This window comes from Vidua chalybeata, chromosome 1, assembly GCF_026979565.1.
Source record: "Vidua chalybeata isolate OUT-0048 chromosome 1, bVidCha1 merged haplotype, whole genome shotgun sequence".
NCBI classification, from domain to species: domain Eukaryota; kingdom Metazoa; phylum Chordata; class Aves; order Passeriformes; family Viduidae; genus Vidua; species Vidua chalybeata.
Window position 1 is genome coordinate 15850325 of NC_071530.1, and position 22518 is coordinate 15872842.

Sequence of the window (22518 nt, forward strand, 5' to 3'; positions counted from 1 at the left end):
GTCAGTTGTGGGGGAAATTCTCTGCTTCAATGGCTGGGAAGTTCACCCCTGAACAACTACAGGATCCTGATAGAGCAACAGTATATTTTCAAGGAGGATGGTATGACAGCTCCAGAGGGGAGGAAATCATTGCAGTGTGTTGGGCGCTGGCTATTCTTTAGCAGACATAGCTCAGTAGTAGACAGTCCCTCAGGGAGAACAGGAGGAAAACAAACAGGCACTGAGACCACTCAAACAGCTGAACCATAGGATGAATCTGTGCCAGAGCAGTTGCCCTACACATAAGAAGAAATCCAAGATCAAATCAGTTCAGTTAGTGAGGGACGAAGAGGAAGTAGAACCCTCACAAAAGCAGGAAGAGGAAGGGCCAAAGACAATTACCCAATCCCTATCCCTGAGTGAGTTGTGAGATATGCAGGAAGATTTCAGCTGCCAGTCAAATGAACTCCTGGTGATCTAGCTCCTCCAATGCTGGAATATCATGGCCCATGATATTAAACTAGATGGCAGTGAAGCCAAGCAACTGGGATCCCTGTCCTGGGACATGGGCATTGAAAAGGGAATTGGGAAGAAGACAAACTCTCAGCCTTTGGAGGTGACTCCCGTCATGCCGGAGGGAAGGTATTGGATCAAGGACAATCTAGTAGTGCACTCCAGCAGGTAGAATGCCATGGGAAAAATGTATCCAGTATGTGAATCAGATGTGCTGGAGGTAATCTACAGAGATTCAAATAACAAGCAGTCTCCTGCAGATTCAGATCAGGTCCACTGCACACAGCCCATGTGGCAGAAGTTTGTAGAGAGCATGCCACTGTCATACTGGTATTAATGTCTAGAGAAGGAGAAACAAACCGTACTTCATGTGACTACCCAACTCCAGCAATATGAAGATCATCTTGACCCACACCTTGGCTGTGGAGACTGTCCAAGACTTTGGACAGACTTGAAAAAGTCAGTGAGGAAATGTCCCATGCCCTGCCAGTACAGACCGAAGTCTCTACTATTGGGAGCAAGCACTCCCCTGCTCAAGAGAGAAGACATACACAAGGCAACCTGTGTTTTTTCTGTGAGCAAAATAGAGGACACGAGGAACTGGGATGGAAAAATCCATCTCTACCCTAGCAGTATGGGTATGTGAGCTGAATGCTTGGAAGAACAACAGGAAATTCCTCACAGACAAATGCCACTTCAGTTTTCAGTGGACAAGTCTCAGACAGAAGAGGTGATGTTACTTCTGATCTTCTAGAAGGGACCTCCAGTTCATATTTACAAGGAGTGAGCAATGAGAACTATGACCAGGACTAAAGGGGCCCTGCCCCCTGCCAGATGAGGGAAAGGGACAATCAGATCTATTGACCCAGTGGATTGTATAACTGGATCCAATGGGCTGGCACATCAGACCCACAAGAGTATAAGGCTTTAGTTGACACCAGCACACAATGTACCCTGATGCCATCAAGATACATAGGGGCAGAATCCATCTGGATTTCTGGGGTGACAGGGGTATCTCAACAGCTGACTGTACTGGAAGCTAAGTGAATTTGACTGGGAATGAATGGCAAACCCACTGTGACTGACCCAGAAGCACCATGCATCCTTGGCACAGATTACCTTCAGGAGAGGGCATTTCAAGGACCCAAAAGGGCATTGCTGGGCATTTGGGACAGATGCTCTAGAGACAGAGGAAATTAGACAGCTGAATACCTTGCCTGGTCTGTCAGAGGACTCTTCTGTTCTGGTTGAGCTGAAGAACAACAGGTACCCAATTACTACCAGTAATTGGGTAATTACCAGTGACTACTACCACATCACTGTCGACAATACCACACCAACTGGGACTCCCTATCATAAAATAATTTGTGAGCTGAAGAGACAGGGAATGTCAGCAAGACTCATTCATACTTGAATTGCCCATATGGCAGGTGTCTTAGTTCAATGGAGACTGACAGTGGACAAGTTCAGTATGAACTTGAGTCCAAGGCAGGGAAGTCATGCCGCCATTGATATTGCCAATACATATTTCTCCATCCCTCTGGCGGGAGAGTGCAGGCCAGTTTGCTTTCACCTGAGGAGCATGCAGTACCCTTGGAACCGACTGTCCCAAGGGTGCAAACACAGTTCCACCATTTGCCATGGACTGATCCAGAATGCACTGGTAAAGGGTGAGGCTCCAGAACATTTGCAGTACATTAATGACATCACTGTATGGGGGAATACAGCAGAGGAAGTTTTTGAGAAAAAGAAGATAATTCAAATCCTCCAGAAGGCAAATTTTGCCATAAAGCAAAGTAGGGTCAAGGGACCTGTCCAGGAAATTAAGTTTTTAGGAGTAAAATGGCAAGATGGACATCATCAGAGTCAAATGAATGTGGTCAACAAAATAGCAGCTATGTCCCCACCAACAAGCAAATAGTAAGCACAAGCTTTCCTAGGTGCTGTGGGTTTTTGGAGAATGCATATTCCAGATTGCAGACAGGCAGTCAGGCCTCTCTATCATGTGACACAGAAGAACGATTTCAAGTAGGGTCCTGAACAACAAATTTTTAAACAAAACAGGATCATGCAATTGTCCTTGGGTCAGTCAAGACAGATATGAAAAATGTGCTCCACATTGCAGTCAGGGAGAATGGTCCTTCCTGGAGTCTCTGGTAAAAAGCACTTGGAGAGACTAAAGGACAAACCCTGGAGTTCTGGAGTCAAGATACAACGATTTGAGGCCTGCTATATCCCAACTAAATAAAAGATACTGGCAACTTATGACGGGGTAGAAGCTACTTCAGTAGTGATTGGCACCAAAGTACAGCTACTCCTGGCACCCTGACTGCCGCTGCTGCTGGCCTGGATGTGCAAGGGAGAAGTCCCTTCCACACCTGATACCACTGATGCTATTTGGAGCAAGTGGGTTATGCTGGTTAAACAGAAAACTCAAACAGGAAACCCAAATCACCTTTGGATCCTGGAAGTCATCACTAACTGGCCCAAAGATGAAAAATTCAAACTATCGTCATCAGAGGAGGAGGAAAAGGTCACATGTGCTGAGGAGACCATACCATATAATCAGCTGCTACCAAATGAAAAGTGATAGTCTCTTCACTGATGGTTCCTGCTGTATTGTAGGGACACACTGAAAATGGAAAGCTGCTGGACTCCTATGAGGCAAGCCACAGAAGCTATTGAGGGACAAGGTGGATCAAGTCAGGCTGTACAGGTGAAAGTCATCCAGCTGGCTTTACATATCACTGAATGAGACAAAAAGGCTAATGCTCTACCTTTACAATGAGTCATGGACAGTCACAAATGCTCTGGTGGCTGGACTGATGGAAAAAGACCAATTGGCACTGGAGAGGGAAAACCATGTGGGCTGCTGTACTGTGGCAAGACATGGTTGCTTGGGTAGGGAAGTTGGCTTTAAAAGTCTATCATGCAGATGCTCTCTGTACCCCAGATTTGGGCTAGTGAAGAACACTGCAACAACAGAGGAGTGGAACACGCTGCCAAGGTTAAAGGGTCTCAGATGCATTGGCAACATAAGGGTGAATTATTTATTTCTGACTCAGTGGGCTCATGGCACCTCACATCATCAGGAAAGAGATGCAACATACTGAGAGGCTCATGACTGAGGGCTGGGTTTAGCCATGGACAGTATCTCACAGGTTAGTCACAACTGCGAACCACACATTGCAATCAAGCGGGTAAAGCCCCTTTTCTATGGTGGACGATGGTGAAAAGCACAGGGAAGCCTGGCAGACTGATTATATCACACTTCCACAAATCCACCATGGCAAGCTCTACATGCTTACAATGATAGGAACAACCACTGGACGGCTGAAGACATACCCTATGCCACTGCCTGGCACACCCCCTCGGGCCTTGAAAAGCAATTCCTGTAAGCAGCATGGTACCCTGAAAGAACCGAATCAGCCAATGGGACTCATTTCAAAAACAGCCTCAGAGACACCTGGGCTACAATATTGAGTGGGTATATAATATTCCCTATCACACACCAGCCTCCAGGAAAACTGAACTGTACAACAGACTGTTAAAAACCACACTGAAAGCAGTAAGTGGTAGAACCTTTAAACAATGGGAGATAAATTAAGCAAAGGCTACCTAGTCAGTTAACACTGGAAGCTCTACCAAGTGAGAAAGCCCTGTCCAAACAAAATTTTCACGTACCATAGAAAGGGATTAAGTCCCTGTGGTGCATATGAAGAATGAATTAGGGAAGACAATTTGAATTAGTCCTTCCTCAAGCAAAGGCAAAACCCATCCACAGGGTAGGCAAACCCATCCATGTTTTTGCTCAACGACCTGGGTGCACTTGGTGGGTAATGCAGAGGGATAGGGAAACACTATGTGTACTTCAAGGGGATTTGATTATATTGTGAGAACAGTCTGTAATGTTGAATTTTAAAACACTGGCTGCTGAATGACACTGTCACTGTATGCTATATGTATGTCACTATATGTATGCTGTGGACAGTGAGTATGGACTGCTTCAGATATACCAATCAGGAGATTCTGATACATCTTGCAATTAGCTGGGAGCACAGCAGTTGGAGGTGCAGGATCTGGGCATGATGTAAGTGGTATAGAATAAGGGGTGGATAATGTCCTGGATCTGGTCAGCACAGGGTTAATTTCTGGAGCAGCCAGGAAGAGCACATCACTGCCAGGGCTGGGGAAGGGAATCTTTCTCCAGTCAGAGAAGGTGGAAGCAGCTCCCATACTGCGGTTCCCCCATGGTGAGCTTTTGTTCACGCGTGAATTTTTCACCTCTCTTGTACACCCTTCTAACAATATTGTGGCTTTTATTATCCATTCCTTATTTCATTGCTGTTTCCAGTAAATTGTTCTCATCTCAATCCGTGATCTTTACCTGCTCTCCACAAAGGGAAACTCCTCTGTAATGGAAACTCACATGTTAAAAATATAGACTACAAATTAGTTGTATATAATCATAACTTTCTTTAGCTTAATTTAAACCCATCTATCTTACTTCATGGCTCAGACAGGATACTAAATCCTGGAATTGCTGCCAACAAAACAAAGCCTCCAAATATTTTCATATCCATTTTTGAATAATGTAACTACAAAGTTTAAAACCTTGTTTAATTTATGATGCTGTACAAAGCCTGCAAGTTTTGCCTTTTGAAGTTAATTTAACTAGCCAGAACTCCTCAAGATGAAATATTTGTCTGACAAAAACCCTCAGGTATCACTCATTAGGGTGCATGGATTTCCCCTGCTTTTTCTACAAATAGAAGCAGAAACTCCCCACTCCCTTCTTTTCCTTCCCAATTTATTTTTCTGTTTCATTGTTTATTTTGCCATAGAAGTAAGTTTACTTTCCAACATCTAAACAGTATTTTTTTAGTTTATTAGGGTTTTTAAAAATGCCTATTAATAATATAAGCCTGTGGTTCTTAAGTGCACTTGAAGCCCTCAAACATCATGAAACACAGTCAAGATGAACATAGCATGCTGAGAAAAGTTAAACACCTCCACAAATTTAAATCCTGTAGCTTTACAAATCTGATACACCAGTCCCTACACCTGTGTCAACATCAATTCATGTTCCTTGACAAGCAATCTACACTATTATTGCAGAATAAAGTTTTGGTTTACATTGCAGTCATTCATAAACCTAACCTGAATCATTGAGCATCATACTAATTTTGAAATGACAACTGGAATTCTACCAACACAAAATGCAAATGAATCCACATCTTATAAAAAAATTTCTGAAACAACTTAAGACTTTTGCAGGCTTTACACCACAGACTATGGCTGAAGAAGTGGAACAGGGCAAGGCTGCAGTCTCTTCATTGTCAACATCAATTTCAAAACAAATGCTATGCAAATGACTCTAACCTCACCTAAAACTTCAGCTTTTATCATGGAAGTCCCAAGGAAAGCTTTTTAAATGATAAAAAAAAAAACAAAAACTAAAACTAGAACATAGCATGCTGAGATCTCTTCACATTGTAAGAACTTCATTAAATAAAATCTCTTCCTCTGAATGACTAAAAAAAGAAAATTAGATAATTTTTAAAATTACTTTTTGTGATTTTAAAAATATGACTTGGCACCAATTTTTCCATTATAAGCTATGCACCATAAAGTCTCAATATTGGGAGCTTTAAAAAAACTTTAAAAATCCATTCACTTTGTGGCAATAATGTGAAAATACAGTTTGCTTTCTGACAATTATGCAAATAAGTTTATTAGACGCAGCCTACATACAGACCTGAATTATAGAACTAAACAACTTTCTGGACCATCAACTTCATTCACATGGAAAAAAAAATGACCAAAAATAAAGCCATCCAAAACAAAAAACAAAAAAACAAAACAAAACAAAAAAACAAAACACAAAAAAAAAAAAAAAAAAAAAAAACAGAGGAAAACAAAGTAATCAGATGGCAAAAAGAAACACCATTAGATCTGGAGATTAATTTAATGGGAAGAACTATTAATTGGTTTAACATTAAAATGGAGCAGGAAAAAACCTTCTTATAATGAAAATAATTTTTGAAAACCACAATTGTTAGGGAAGAGCTTTCTATTCGTAACCCTCTACGCTGGGAGCGTGACCCATAATCACATCTTTTGGACAAAAAGTAAAGAAATCCAAGTTATCAGTCAGAATTTCATATGACAAGAACCAGTATGACACAAGATGCAGTTCATTTTAAGTTTTGCAAAGAGGTTTGCCCAAGTTTTCGCTCAAGTAGAAACACCAGGTCAAGTCAGAATGGGAACATTCTGGTGTGATGCTTCCAAGCAGTGGGAAATTTTTAATAACGTGGCCAAACGATCCTTTCAGGAAAAAACCCAAAACCAGATAATTTTCAGCAGTTGTGCCAAAACAATCCTCAGTTTCTTTCTAACCACCCTTAGCTTCTCAGTTTGAGCCAGTACATAAACATGCTACTGAATCTTGCCATCACCAATCTCTGCCCTTATGACAAGAATTTTCACTCCTAAGCAAACAGCTGATCTGCCAGGACTGACATTCTGAAAGGCAACCTTGAGCCTGCAAGCTTGAATGCAAGGGGGTGGAAATGGAAGCCTTCTGACTGTTCAGCTACTCTGCTTCAATGCAGAGGGTTGACACTGACAGTCCCACACCTCTGCTGTGCTGCTGCCACCCTGCTGTGTCTGCTGGAGTCCTGTGAGCACCTGTAATTTGGCTACTCTCCTCTTGACTAGGGTGTGCTGAGCTCATCAGGCACATGAGTGTGACAGAGAAGTGGATGGGGAAAAAAGAACAAAACTGGGAAATGCCTTTTTGTGATGAAACGACTTTACTTCACAGCCCCTCTTTCTGATAGCTAACATACTAGTACTCCCAACATGACCAGCTTTAAATTAATGCGATGTATTGGCTTGTTCTTACTCTGATTTATAGCAACCAAGATTTATTTTTAATGACATGGAAATTACTGACTACTGTTGACTAGATGATTCCTAATCCTAAATTATTAAAATGACCCTCTGAGTGTTCCTACAGCTTTTACCACTGATGTAATTTTTATCCCATTTAAACAAAACAAATGCATCCAAAGTCCTTTGGAGTCAACACTAAAACATTACCCAACCACTCTCTTGTGAGCTTGAGCTGTCATCTTTGCACTGTTAGCAACTATTAGGCCCTTGTGCTCGCACAGTGTGCTCTCTGTGGGAGAAAAACTGCATTACAAAATTTTCAGAAATTTGTATCTTGTCACCCTATATGATGTCACCCTAACATCATCTCTGCTTCACTGATTAAAAAACTACTACCCACAACAGCTGACAGAACTGCTGTATTTTCTGCTCACAATTAAGAATGATAACACATTTTCGGTACTGAAGCACCTGGAGTGTACAGTCCACCAACTAAACTCTGAGCACTGAGAGTCACATTTACTTGTTTTACGTAGTTCAGTTCTGATCTACTAAGGACTGTAAGCCACAACAAAAATACATAAATATTTAAAAGCAATGCATTCTGTAAACACATATGACCAAATGAAACTATAATAACAATAGCAACTAGATTCTCAAAAATACTCAAATTATCTAAAATACAAAAAAAAAATCCCTATTTCTCACATTTGGATTACTCCAGTCTCAAAATTGTTTTTTTTTTTTTTGTTTTTTTTATATTTTACCTCTGCTGTCAAAATAAATGTAACAGCAATGTTCAGCAAACACGTATAAAGTACTGGAAGAAACTAACAGTCTCATGTAACTTTTTCTAACCGACATATGAATTGAGTAATATACTTGAAACTGCAAAACTCAGCCAAAGAAGATGCAACAATACCAGAAGCAATGTTAATAACTGACCACTAAAGCTAGCAAGTGTTACAAGAAAACCACAAGGGTGAGAAAAGGAAAAGAAGCACCGTAGTCACAACCCACCCAGCATTGCACTGGCCAGCTTGCTGTGTTCTCATAAAAGTTTTCAGAGTACTGCTGCACTAGAAACAGAAGTGCTGCCTTGATGGGACTTGGAGAAAAGGTGTGAGAAGCAGTATCCTACAGACAGACACACTGTTAAGATATGGACAATACAACATTTCATTCTGAATTAGAAATAGGAAAATGTGATGTGCCCTACAGATAAAGCAGCCAAAAAGTAGGAAAAGCAACCCCACACTTTACCTGCATAAAGCACTCACAGTGAGCACAAACAGAAGCAGCAGATTCTGACTGGAACATTCAAACCAAAGGGTAGAGGTCAAATAGTTCCCCAGGAACTCTCCACTACTGCCAGCCATTCTACTGCTAACAGCTGAGCTATAATTCAGCCAGGGATTTTATTCAATCTCCTTGTGGGACTACAACATACCCCTGCAGCAAAAGAGATTGAGCTGAAAAAAGCATTGTCGTTGGGTTTTGTGTTCTTCTTTGTTTTGCTGTTCAAAACTATTACTGCTTTAAAAAAATACACACTGAAATCAGGACTATTAAAACAGTGGTACATATATGCTGGCATAAGGCAGCCAGCAACACATTCACAAGAAGCAAGAATTAATTTAAGGAAGGACTACTGCACGTATTATTCAGTCATTTGGACCAATCTATTTTTATAGACAAAAAAATACAGTTTTACCTCTTTTTAAGAGGGATGGCATAATCAGTGAACCGAAAAAGAAGATCAAAGGCTATTTGCTTCACTACTGTAAACATAAACCTCTCAAACTATTTTTCAGTTCTGCAAAGACTGATAGAAGATTGTTTGAAGCAAATGTGTCAGGACAATTACTCCATTTTCAATTTGTATAACAGCTACAAAAAAATATTTTCTAAACTGCATACTTCTAGTACTGCAGGTTCACAGTCACTCCTGAGAGAATGAGTAACAGTAAATCATCCAAAGCACTGCTTCTTCCCTTTTTTAAATTTAAGTATGTAAAATGCTATGGAAAATTTACTGGTTTAATTTCCTTAAAAAGACAGTCTGACATTCACCAGAAAAAGAAAAGTCAACTGAATGTACTGTTTGATGAGCTTTTACCATTACAGCACCTGCACTGAATTCTTCTGTTTCTGTACAAGACGTAAAAAGCAACATGTAAAAACATACATTTTCTACAGTAAGAATTTCAAGCTCAACATTTACCTATTCTAAATCTTCAATTATTTGCTAACTTTCTGTAATCGAACCTTTTCTGAAGCTCAGTAAGTACAGTATTTGCTCACAATCAAGTGCCGTGAGACAGATCAATGAGGCATGATTATTACAGAGCATCTATTCATTTAACCCATACAAAATTTAAAAAACACCTATCTAAGAATACAGAAATTCAGTGAAATATTTAATATAATCCGTGGATTCTAACGTAAGATTTACAGTATCAAGACTGCCCTGTGTGATTGTTTTCAATATCATAACCTGCTGTATGTTCTCAAATTAATGTTGTATGTAAGAAATATTTGAACTTTCTGCCAACATCTGTAGCAGTTGTCAGAATGGGAAGTTCCTTCAATTGCTATGAGTCATCTCTTCAATTAACGAAGGTGTGCAGAAAGCAGCAAAAGAATACCCACTTTGAAATCTGATCACACCAAATGGGAATCAAGAACATGCCAGAATTGAGTAATAATAATAGGAGTTTAAAGTGTATTTTAAATATAGAAATAGAAATGGAGTAGATATATTAAGGAAAGATCACTTGACATGATGTTTTGCACTGTAATGTGTACAAGTGCATCAAACTGCAATCAGAAAATAGAGGCTTAACTGAAGCAGGTAACTACTACACTCAGTACAAGAGCCATGCTGAACTAGTACACCTTACTTTGTGCTTTACTGTGTTGAATAGGAAAAGGCTTGCTGAAAATAACCTGTTCCTCTGTAGTTTACAGTCAGTATTAATGACCCAGGTTATGTAAAAATTGCACAAAGTGTCAAGAAAAAACATCCAAAAATTTCTTTACATGCACAATTATCTTACAGTATTTGTCAGTGTATGCTATTGTTCAAGTATTTTGTGTGGCCAGCTGTTCTTAAGTCTGTCTAGAAGTTGGAACTCTTTAATAAACAAAAGTGGAAGAGTTGAAAATAAACACAGAGCACAAGACTGGTGTCAGACCAGAGTCTGTTTTGGTCTTCTTTTTAGAACTATTTATCTAGGCCAACTTGCAAGTATGGACAGGGCAACAAGCCATCTTTCAAAAAAAGAATTCCATTACGTATTAACTATACACTATTTTAAATTAAAACACAACATGATTATCAAAAATTATTTTCTCCCTCCCAAAGCCCTCAAAATAGAATTTTCTTACACAATATCACTCTGAAAACTCAACTACACCAAAATAACACACTGTCGTTAATGACACACATCTCATTCTCACAATCTTCTTGAGCTCTTCATCCCTAATAATGAAGTAAATCTAACTAAAAGACAGAGGTCTGAAACAACCCACAGTGAAGTCCTGATCTTCGCTTGATTGTAACTGTATCTACCAGGTATTATCAGATAACAGAAACACGTACTATCAGATTTAGAACTGAAGATCCAATATTTCTAACTGAAGATCCAATATTTCTCAAGATACAGATCAAAACAGATTAGCTCTTACAAAAATGTAGAAAACTCTCGCTTTCTGTAAAAACTGTGCTTGTGTTGATTGAAAGGTTTGACACTGGCATTCCAAACAGTAACAGAAGTTCATAAAACATAATGGTCCAAAATGACTTTCAAACTGTGTAACTACATGACAACTCAAATAAATGGCAAAGATCCAAAACAAGACAGAAGAATTAAAATATGTTCTACAAAAATACATCTTTCAAATTATCATTTGAAATGTTAATTTGCAGAATAAGGCCATAAATAGTAAATACCACAGTGTCAAATTGAAGTTGTGTATGATACAGCAAATTGGGTTTGGGGAAAGTAAACACATCAAAACAGTAATCAGGTTCTAAGCACACACAATCAAACAGAAAAAAAGTATTTAAATTCTAGTACCAACATACTTTGAACAAGCAATGTAATGCAATGCATCATCTTGAATACTAGAGGGAATTTCATTAGACATACCTTTTCTTTCTGTTTTCTGTGCAGGGATGGAAGATGCGGATGTAGACAGTTTTGATAAAGTGGATGCTCCATTAGCATCAAAGGATTTCTTTGGCTGGTGATCAGATTGTAGAGAAAATGGACTAGGAGGAACAGTGCTTGGGGTAGCAGTTGGATGAACCACTGTTTTGATGGGATGCTGTACTGGAGTAGAACTACTGTGAGTCTCTGCTCTTGGCAGTCTGTAGTCTCTGTCATTGTGCCTGCTCGTTTGAGATAAAATATTCTGTGGGAGCATACTGCTGGTGTCACTGGAATGCTTGTCTTCCACTTTTTTCAGGATTCCCCAAGTAATGTTGCAATAAAAAAAAAAAAAGGATTAAATTAGAAACAAGTCTAAGACTGCAGTAACTGATTAATACAGCTGCACACCAACAACTAGAGCTGATTGAACTTCTTATGATTAAAAAAAGCTTCAAGTAGATCAGTATCAAAAAAGGCAAAATTTAATTCTACTCACTGACAAAATGTATTTTCTCTGACCTTTGCTTGATTTAGAGCTCCAGTTAAGCACTGTTTTCATGAAAGGCTGCTTTATAACCAGTGTTACAGTCAAGTTAACTTTTGAAGTCTCCTAAAAAGATCTAAATCAAGATCTATTATTTCCATCTTGTATTTAGTGTGAAGAGATAATTTATGCCATTTTTCTTTTGTTCATCAAAACCCCTGAACATCACGTATAATTTAATAGATTCACACTGTAGCCTTCAAAGAATTCCTCTTCATGTCACTTGAGTACTACTACAACAAGCTTACTTACAATTAATTCAAGACATTTATATATATTAAATGAATTACTCATCTGCACTGGTCACATGATCATAGACTTTAAAATATGCTACTCAGCGAACATACCAAGTAAACAGAGAGTAATTCTTTTATAGATTCTTACATTTTCACCTGTCACAAAACAAATACTCACTGCATTATGCATGACTTCTATCTTTTTGCAGCATCCAGTATATTTTAGCATATGCAGTAAGTTTCAGTGTACACAGAAAAATACCTCTTTATATATCTCCACCTTGTCAAATCCCAAGAGAATGGATGAAGAATAATATTTTGGCTTCTCCTTTTAAACTACCCTGAGAACTATGCTACAAATTTATCCAAACTACATCAGCATACAGACAGAATCTCACAGTACAACTATTTTCCAGAAGAAAACTGACAAATATTAAAGCCAGCTATCAGGACAGAAATCTCCAAGTCACAGAAATTTATAGTCCAGGGAAGATTTTGCTAAGAGTCTTGGTGAGGTAAAAATATGCTCTCAATAACACGCACAAAAAAAAGCCTCTGAAAACTCAGATACCAAAATCGATTGAATTAGGTTATTATTTTTAGATGTGAAATCTTTATTTTTAAGGTAAGAATATGGCATTAGCAGGTCTCAATGATCACAACACTCCAACTAAACTACAGATTATGCAATTATTTAAGTAACTACCCGTGAACATAATTAAACTTGACAGTAAAAGCCACAAAAGGAGGAGAACCATGAAAAATGTTGTACTAGTAAAGTTATTTAAAGAAACCACATTTGGAAGAGTTAACTGAGTTATCCACTTTGGCTTTTATATACAAAAAGCTGAGAAAAAGAGCCAAGGAAAGGGATTTTTTTACAATTTTTGAAGTTTGGAAAAGGAAACAGTAATGTAAACAAGGCAAGAATATATTGCTGTAAAAAAAAAACCACATACTTCCACTGGCAAACCCACTGGCAGCTGTCGCCTGCATCACCTCTCTTCTGTAATCCCTATCTTTTGGAAAACTGTTAACTGACATTTTGCTTGCTTCTTTTTGTCTCTGCTCTCTGAAGAAAAGAAAACAAAAGTTAGGTAAAAACTTACATTATCTAATAATAAAACAGTTTATTTAAGTTACATGAGATGAATTAAACTGTTAAGAGCTTGCTGCTACAGGTGTGGTTAGCAAACTCCAGCCACTGCTTCCTTCCATCCGTGCTTGTTGAAGCCCATAATATACCAGTTCAGCTAACTAACCTTGTCCAAAAAAAAAAAAAAAACCCACCCAAAAAAGCCACCCCAAAACAAAACATTAAAAACAACACTCACCCAGAAAACCAAAACAAAAATCCAACCAAAACAAACAAATAAACCCCGGAACAAAACAAAAACCAAACCAACCAACCAATAAAACCCCCCCACAACAACACCACCACCACCCCCCCCCAAAAAATCATCCCCATACAAAGCTCTCAAGCTCCCTCTCAAGCTCTGGATTGTCAAGGGATAAAAGAGGTGCCAGAGGTCATGGTAAGGGTAGGAACACAGCAGACTTAGAGGACAATCTTTTATTGCAGTAATCTATTAGATAAGCTCAAGTGCTCTGAAATGTGCTTAAGAATATTTGTTCTTTATACAGTTAAAACAAATACAAACATATACCTTTCCAGCCACTCTTTTGGTTTTTCCCACTGTGAAACTTCTGTTCGGCAGTTGTAGTAGTATTTTTTGCCTGAAGAGCTGATGTGTTCAGACCAATCATCCGCAGAATCATAAGCCTTTAAAATACAAACAGTGTTGGACAAAAGACTACTTGAGAGTTTTGATATACAAATTTAACAGCTTCCACTGTTTTTAAAACTACATGGCACCTTTTACTACCACCTCTAAATGCCCGTTTCATTGACAGCTTGAACACATGACCAGTATCCTCCTGTTGCATTCTGCAATAGTTTCCTCTGGTTTATTCCCATCAAACCCCTTAACAAAATCTAACAGTCCATTTAGTGGGATACAGTAAGGTCAATACTGGTAACATTAGTTTCCTTCACCTTACAACATACTCAGAATTATTATCTTGCCAAAATTTTTCCACCGATCACAAATTTACCGATTTTGCTTTTGGGCAATTTTTTCCAAACACCACTCTAACTACTAAAACTTTGATACTGAAGTAAGTAAAATTCACAATATGTAATGCATTTCAAATAAGTAAACTCACACTGTCTACTCTAGATTTACCATGAAGTTCATGGAAAATATTTCTGTATCTATGTCATTTAAATAATCTAACATTTTAAAGTGAATGACAGGTAACTCAAAGCTCTAATGATTACCAATTAGAATAGTTTTAAAACATAAACCCAACTGCAGGTTGGGTTTACAGAGTGTTTATAAAATAAAAACTGATGTTGGAAATGTACAAGCACAATGTACATGCTGCCTGTCTTAGACAAAATGATGAAAATATGGTGTGTATGAACAGGGCAACTCATTGATAAAAATCAATCACAAATACTCACTGCATCAGAAGTTTTGCTTGGATTATTGCTGGGATTAGAAGAATGGGAATTTGAACTATGAAGAGCACTGTGGTTGTGTGAATTTTCTTGTGGAGAGTAACTGGTCCCTGAAAGAAAGGAGAAAGACTATTCACCATGTATCATTTCAAAGTAATCAACCATCAGCATTCTAAGGAGGGGGAAGGGCAAAGAAGAGGGAAAGGGAGAAGGAAGGTTGTCCAAAACCTGGATCACAGCCACATGAACCATAGGTCAGATGCAGAAGTATTTCAAGAGACCACATGCATATTTCTTTTTCACATAGCATAAAACTCACTTTGGTTTTATAATTAGAGTAATGCAGTATGTCCCTTCACTGGTCTAACTCTCAAACTTTATTACATTACTAGCAAACAAACAGCCTTTATAATTTTGATGCTTTTAAGAGTCCTAACATGCCAATTCAGAAATTAACAGACATTTTATCCTCAACATTAGATCATAAAATTTAAATAGGCTTATCAACAGCCTACATGGTTAGATGCATAAAAAGAGGTTTTAAGTTTACGGAAGCAATGCTGTTTTCTTAAAACTGTTATTTTCTTTTGAGACTACTTGTTATTAGTTCTAGGTAACTATTTCTGTTTATGCATACTGAGTAGACTAAATTTTCCTGCACCTCAGTCTCTGCAATAAAGGTACTGACATCTAGAACACCAAAAGCAGCACTTTCCCAAATGGCCACTTGCTTCTGGCCTCCCTACCAACTACTCTTGAAGGCAACCTGGTTTTCTTCAATGTGAAAACACTTGAACAGCTGAAACGAGAAAGGAGATAATTCTCAACATCTTTTAGATCTGTATTTGTGCCTAAGCTCAAGGCACCTGAAAAGTTCCATCTACAATTAAACAAGGACAACCATTCCACACTGCAACCTTATTTTAAATTTCCTGTTCTTAAGGCCTCCCATTCCTCTAAAATTTCTAAGTAAGTAAAAACTCTTCCATTGTTCTTGATGGGATTTTTTTTAAAGTTCCAAGTGTTCACATAAATCACACCAAACTAAGAAAAGTAATTTTTTTACACATTTCAGGGAAAAACCAAGATATTGCAAATATAACACTCACCTAGCTTTTACTTTCCCTACTGAGAAATTTCTCAATACCCAGGGGTTACTACATGAACATGAAGTTGTATAGCAATCTAGTATTCATAGTAAATAAGAAGTCAAAGTGATTTGAAAATGGCAAAGACTTTATCTTATGGGCAATTACAGTAAAGAACAGTAAAGGACTGATAGGTAGGAGTGAATGGAGTAATAAAAAAACAATTGTTTCAAAGTCTTCCGAGAGCTACACACAGAGAACATGACTAAATGACACAGTATAGTGCAAAATGAGAGCCATTATAATGCAAATTCTGTCTTCTGAGCCTTCTAGCTACACAAACAGTGACAAAATTGCTATTTCAAACTTCTTTCTCCCCACCTTTAACCCTGCAGGTTAGAAAGACAGTCCATCACAAAAGCAAAAAGAGGTACACCACCACCAAACTGTTTAGTACCCTACAAAGCTTAAAGATCAATTTGCCCAAACATGAGTTACTGCAACCTGAACCAGCACTACCTCAAAACCTTTCCCTACACTATGTTGGCTAAAATTGTATGCTATCCTCTGTAAAGATATAAGGAGAAAAAAAAAAATAAGGATAACAGACTAAGTCTCATAGTTAAACACAGTTTTTCAAAAGGTAGACCATAATCCTACACCAAAAGTATCCTGCATGGTCAGAGCCAGGCAGAATGACTTAGTATGGGGGCAAGTTAGGCTTGTCAAAGCAATACTTACAACCATGACACACTTGTGATGCACGTGCCTAACAACAACAAAAGCCCATGTATAGATGCATTTGATTTCTCCCCCAAGATATAATTAGTATATCATAATTACAAGGCTGTACTCCTCAGTTACACCAACAGTCTCAATTTTTTTTAGACACTGATCATGTAGTGGAACAGTTGTTTGATATTTTTTTATTAGCCATTCTTTTAGTCTTTATTTACTATATTCTTCTACTGAGGTAAAAATCATTATAATTTCTTAATGTATTTTTGTAGGTTGTTCAACACAGACATATTTTAATTTATTTCTGCTAAGCGGTAAAATCACCTCCCTTTTTCAAGGAAAAAAATTAGATGAGAATTTACCAGATGGCTTTGTTTGAACAGTCCCTTCAAAACATTAAAATGTACATCAATGCATTTAATTTACCATAATCCCATACCACAGTTGCAGTATCACTACATTTTGTTCAGCATGCCAAGATGTACATGGTAATTTTTAAATACTGTAGCGGCCTAAATACACCACTACCGGGATTCTACTCTTTGGGATTCTTCCCAAACATGAGAAAGAGCCAACAACATACCTATTATACCAATAAAATATTGTGAAGCCAATTCTATCCAACCCATGAACAAACCGCTCAAATTCACTGTGCAGACTTTCAAACCCCACATGGTGTATCAGTTCAGCAGCATGCCCCCATTTCACACTGTGCCCAGCCCCAGTACCGTCACCAAGCACTCTGCAGGAGTATCAGAGCAGCTGCAGCAAGTCACACCCACCTCCAGCTGGCCCCGATAGGCCAACACTACTATGCAGCAGTTTCTTCAAAAGGGGCACCTTGGCCTATCAGAGCTGCAGTCCCCCAGAGTGTCCACCCACGCGCTGCATCCATCAGGAACCCTGTCCTACCTGAGCTGCCCTCAGCTGCATAAAAACTCATCATGGCTGCTCCAGCAATGCCGACTGCCTCCTGTCACCAGGACAAGTGACATGGGCATTTACAGGGCCGGCCATAAATGCATGCTGATGGTGCAGGGTAATTACAGGTTTGGGTTCACCACCCAGACCTCCATTCTGTTTTACACATAATATCACTTTATATTTGGATCTGTACCCAAACTTCAGGAATGAGCATACAAAAGGACTGCTGAACTGCTGTTTGCTGTTGGAAAGCCTACAAGACCAAAGTAGATGATACTCTGGGGAACAAGAATTTTAGGCACTTCAAACAAGTTAAGGGCTTGAACACTGTATGTACACATGACAACCATATTACCAAATTACCTTTTTATACTGAGGCAGCAAGGTTTTAGTATGTGGTTAAATCCATGCACAGCTAAGAATCTGAAGGTCCAGCCAAGCAAGTGGTGACAGCTCAAGTTGTCTGAGAAAGTTGTTGAAGATGTTTAAAAGGCCAGAGAGCAACCCACAAGCAGAGGTCCACCTCTAAAAACAAGGGGGTTCCCCTCACTTGAATGATAATTTGCGAAGCCTAACCCTGAGCCATTTTAAGGTGGCTGTGACTTGCCACCAGCTCTGTATCTCCCAGCTGCATGCCTGGCAAAGCAGATCATGAGAACAGGATCACCAGGACTAGTCCATACCCCAGAAACAGGCCTGGTAAGAGAGAGCATACTACTGTCCCTTGAGACAGTTCCTCATGGCAACTTCTCACCTTTTCCTCTTACAATTAGACCTTACTTACTAGCTACTTTCCTCAGGAAAGAGGAACAAAGACTTGGTTTTGCACTCCTTATTAGCGTATTTTCAGATTTAGCAATTGCTAATATGTATCTTTGATGCACCATAAGGAAATTCATACTGTGTTATAAATACTCCAATTCAGTTTCAGAACTCCCCATGGAAATGTTTACTGCACAATCACAGTGAGTTTCCTCAGTTTAATCATTATTTTGAAAGCGGTTAAAGCTGGAAAGAGCTACTCCTAACTGGAAGATGGCCAACAAGGGCATCAGCCCTACGGTTATATAAAACTGTAGTGGTGCAACTGTGTGAGCAAGTCTTCCCTAGTGATTAACAAGTCATAGGGCAGGTCAGAGTCAAGGTTAAAATATCACAGCTATCTTCTAGCCTTTCCAACAAAAATCACATCTTCCTTACTAATGCATGAAAATCACCAGAAAGCACAAAGAGCAAGAGTCTAGTAACCAATTCAAAATTGACTTAATGCCTACTAAAGATTTGAGATTCTGTTACACTACGACTCCTTTTAATGTTTTTGTAAGTTTTTTCCATATCCCAAGCACTGAACCCAAGACACTTTGAACTGCAACATGGGCTCAAAACTATGCTGGACTTGAAAAACAGATTTAACATAGGCTGAAATAAGAACACTCCATTTTGCAATACAGTTAACTTTCTCTAGCAATTATCACATTGAATTAGCATCTCTATTAACACCACTACAATTCTGAAAGTATAAAAAGTTCAAATTTTGAGTTAACTAAAGATCAGATTGCTCTAATAAAGCACCTGGTTTCCCTCCCTTCTCCCCTGCCATCTTTCACGACCAAATTGAAACTCCTTCCTTTCCAGAACCTGTACACCTATACTGGCAATTACAACATCCACCTGAAACCACCTAAAATAAATTTTCTTGCCATTTGATTAGAATAATCTAATACATGACTGCATTGCTCACCATCCTCTGGCATCCAAGTATCTTAGCCTAATTTACTCTTTTTTGGTTCATAACATCATACAGTATCAGAATCATAAAATCTTCTACTGAAATGCACAAGTTGGAACAGAAAGACATTAGAGTTGCAGTATATATACTGTTGCACCACATGACAGCTAACTTTACACAGGTCACCACTGATAGAGCATTTATATTTTCTTTTTAGCCACAAAAATACCTTGTTAATATCCTAACTCTCGTTTTGTTCATACTAAAAAGTGTCAGTGTAGTTATAAAATAAAGGAAGTTTTGTCCATACTAAAAAGTGTCAGTGTAGAATAAAATAAAGGAAGTTTGTAAGTCCTCACCAGCTGGAACTCAAAGATGGTCTGCTCCTTCAGTCCCTCTGAGGGAAGTGGGATTCAGGAAGGGCTTTAGGAGAGTCACTGTTTCTGTGCCCACACACTAGGCATGTGGAAAGAAACACTGGGCAGCAGAAAAGCAAGGAAGGTCATTACCTTTGTGACAATTCCATCTGTACTTTCTATTACTCCATGTTCCACCTCTCAGCTAACATGCAATCAAATTCATTAAACTACATACAATATCAGAATCTGAACTTCTTCAAAAGAACAAATACTACCAAGTGACAGATACTAATTAGTTGTTAACAAAGACTTAACAGCAAGGTAAGTTTATGGTGGTGATATTATGGGGATAAGTAATTAAGAAGACTTCTTCAAATGGTAAAAATGATAGAAATTTATCTAGGATAAGCCTAAATTAAAATGCCTAAAGTGTATTTTAACTGGCTTTATTTCAGTGCAAATCTTTATGCAGAACACTTTCTAAAGTACTGCACATGGGAGGAAATAAAGCAACACAATAGGAACACAATACCCAACATGCCAGCAGTAACAGAACAGCCTATCATGGTCATTTTGATTTGCCAAATGTAAAAGTAGTAAGACAAAACAATTTTTCTTCACTGCATTTTTATGTGGCCTAGTGTATTGAAATAAACATGGCTGCCTTCCACATGCAACCAAAAGCATAAAAACTTGCAATTTTCGTAGCAGAGCAGTAGCCCCAGAGAATACACCAACTGTGCAGTAACGTCTTCCAGAAATTCATAACCTACTAAGTTGAATGCACAAGGCTTTGCCAAAGAAAGAAAATCTAGCCTGATCACTGTACTGCCTAACTACATACTCATTATGCCCCCCCAAATAAATGTTTTATACCAGTCAAGTAGCAGCTCTATTAAGCAAAAAATCTTACAAAGCCTTATTTCATTCCCTACCCTTCTCCTGCCACACTGCCAATCCAGGACAGCAAAGTCCGTACTGTTTTGCAATATCCGATTCACAGGGTAAGCATTCCAATGTAAAGAAGTTCCTTTTTTCTCCAAGTTACAATTCACACAGAATTTCACAGACATCAGCCAAAAACATTGCTATAAACAGACCAGGAGTCATACATACATGGAGCAGCACAAATGACCAAATGCAGATGAAAATCATACTGTAAACATATAGTTTTATTCATAATACAATCATTCTTCTAAAATGGTAGTAAGAAAATGACACCCTGAAAAGGAAAAGTGAGGAGCAGTAAACTAATGAAAGTCAAGGACTCATTTTACAAATGCAATACTCAGCAAATGCAAAGGCATTACTGATTATTAAAATGAAAAAGATAAAAGTTAAATCTTATATATTGTGTAATGTACAGTAAATTTTATTTTGCTCTTTGCTGCTTGCTTTTCTCTTTTTAATTAGTTATACTTGGGTTCTCCTCACTGATAGAGCAGATAAACTTTTTGTCCAACCATCCTATCATTTGCTCCTTTCCTTGTTACAGCTACAGCTTAATAATTAAATAATTTTGGGGTTGTTTTCTTTCTCCCCTCAGTTCACCTCCCAGGAACAATGAGAAATCACTTTTCAAATTAAGACACAACTTTGAAAATTATCAGGTTCACTAACAAGGTCCACTGAATGCAGTAAATTTCTGTATGATCCAGTACTCAAATGTCACAAATCATAGAGCTGAAAAAAGCCTCAGAGATGAAAAATGGACTTTCAGCACACTCCAGACATAATTCCTACCGATTTTCTTCTTCAAAGAAAATCAGTATATGGCAGTTTCCTTCATATCTCAATTATCAAAATAAACAAAGACTGGACAAATATTTTTACCATCACCCATAAAGACGTTTATTCTTTACTTTGAAGTGGGGTAAACAGTATCATTTGAAAGAATTTGCCTGTTTCTTAATAATTAAGGCACACTCCTAAATTTTAGCTTCTAAACATTTCTGGTAAGACTCAAAGGTTACTAAAATAGATTAAACAAATTATAATCTACAAAACGGATTTATGTGGAATTAAAAACTATGGGTTTTAAAAACTATGAGACAAGTTCTGCAGATTAACTGCAATTTCCTCCCTATAGGGAACCTTAGGTTCAGGTCACCTAATACAATGAAAAACTGCTAGCAACATCCTCAACACTGCTGAAGATCTACTAAGACACGCACTTCATTTGAGATCAATCGACTTGAAAAAAGCAGCTTAAGCAGTTTCACCCATGGAAAATGTGAGTGAGTACCATGAATTACAGCAACACAGAGTCGTATTTCTAACTCTCTGGCTCATGACACCAGAAGATTTCAGTGTGTTTAATAAAAAAACAAAATCCTTGTTCAATATCACTAATGACAGTCTGAAGTATTTTTAAGCTTGCAACACTAATTAACATGACCATATTTGTACAATGAGTGGGACATTGCTCTAAAAAGAAAGGAGGTAGGTTGAGAAAAAGCTGAACTCTGTCTTCATTCTGGACTGTGGCTCTCAAAACATTTACATCTCTAATATGGTGTCAGAGACTACCCAAGAGAGATTCTTACAACCTCAAGTAACAGCTTCATACAGAGACTTTTTAATTATTATGACATGCAAAAACAGATGTGTTAAACTGACAGCTAGGATCCTTACCACAAACTAATAACCATGTTATCTGAACTCCATATGGATCAGCTTAGCAAAGAGACAATGGACTGAACTTCCCCTTCAAAACTCTCCTCAGCAACACACCACAAAACCCAAATGAGCCTCCCATGAACACGCTGTAATACAGCACTGAGAGTCAAGCTCAGGGATGGAAGTCTAACAGCACCACAACACACTC

At 38.3% G+C, this 22518-nt stretch overlaps 1 protein-coding gene across 4 annotated transcripts in view; it reads right to left on the reverse strand.

Annotated features, from left to right (window-relative positions):
- Window positions 1-22518, reverse strand: part of WAC (WW domain containing adaptor with coiled-coil) — a 56890-nt gene that overhangs the window by 21608 nt on the left and 12764 nt on the right. For all 4 annotated transcript variants that reach the window (XM_053967113.1, XM_053967109.1, XM_053967102.1 and 1 more), the window contains exons 4-7: window positions 14857-14963; window positions 13997-14112; window positions 13289-13401; window positions 11547-11855 (exon numbers count right to left, since the gene is read on the reverse strand). In XM_053967113.1, the coding sequence (XP_053823088.1) occupies window positions 11547-11855; window positions 13289-13401; window positions 13997-14112; window positions 14857-14963 (645 nt within the window). The remainder of the gene's footprint in view (window positions 1-11546; window positions 11856-13288; window positions 13402-13996; window positions 14113-14856; window positions 14964-22518) is intronic.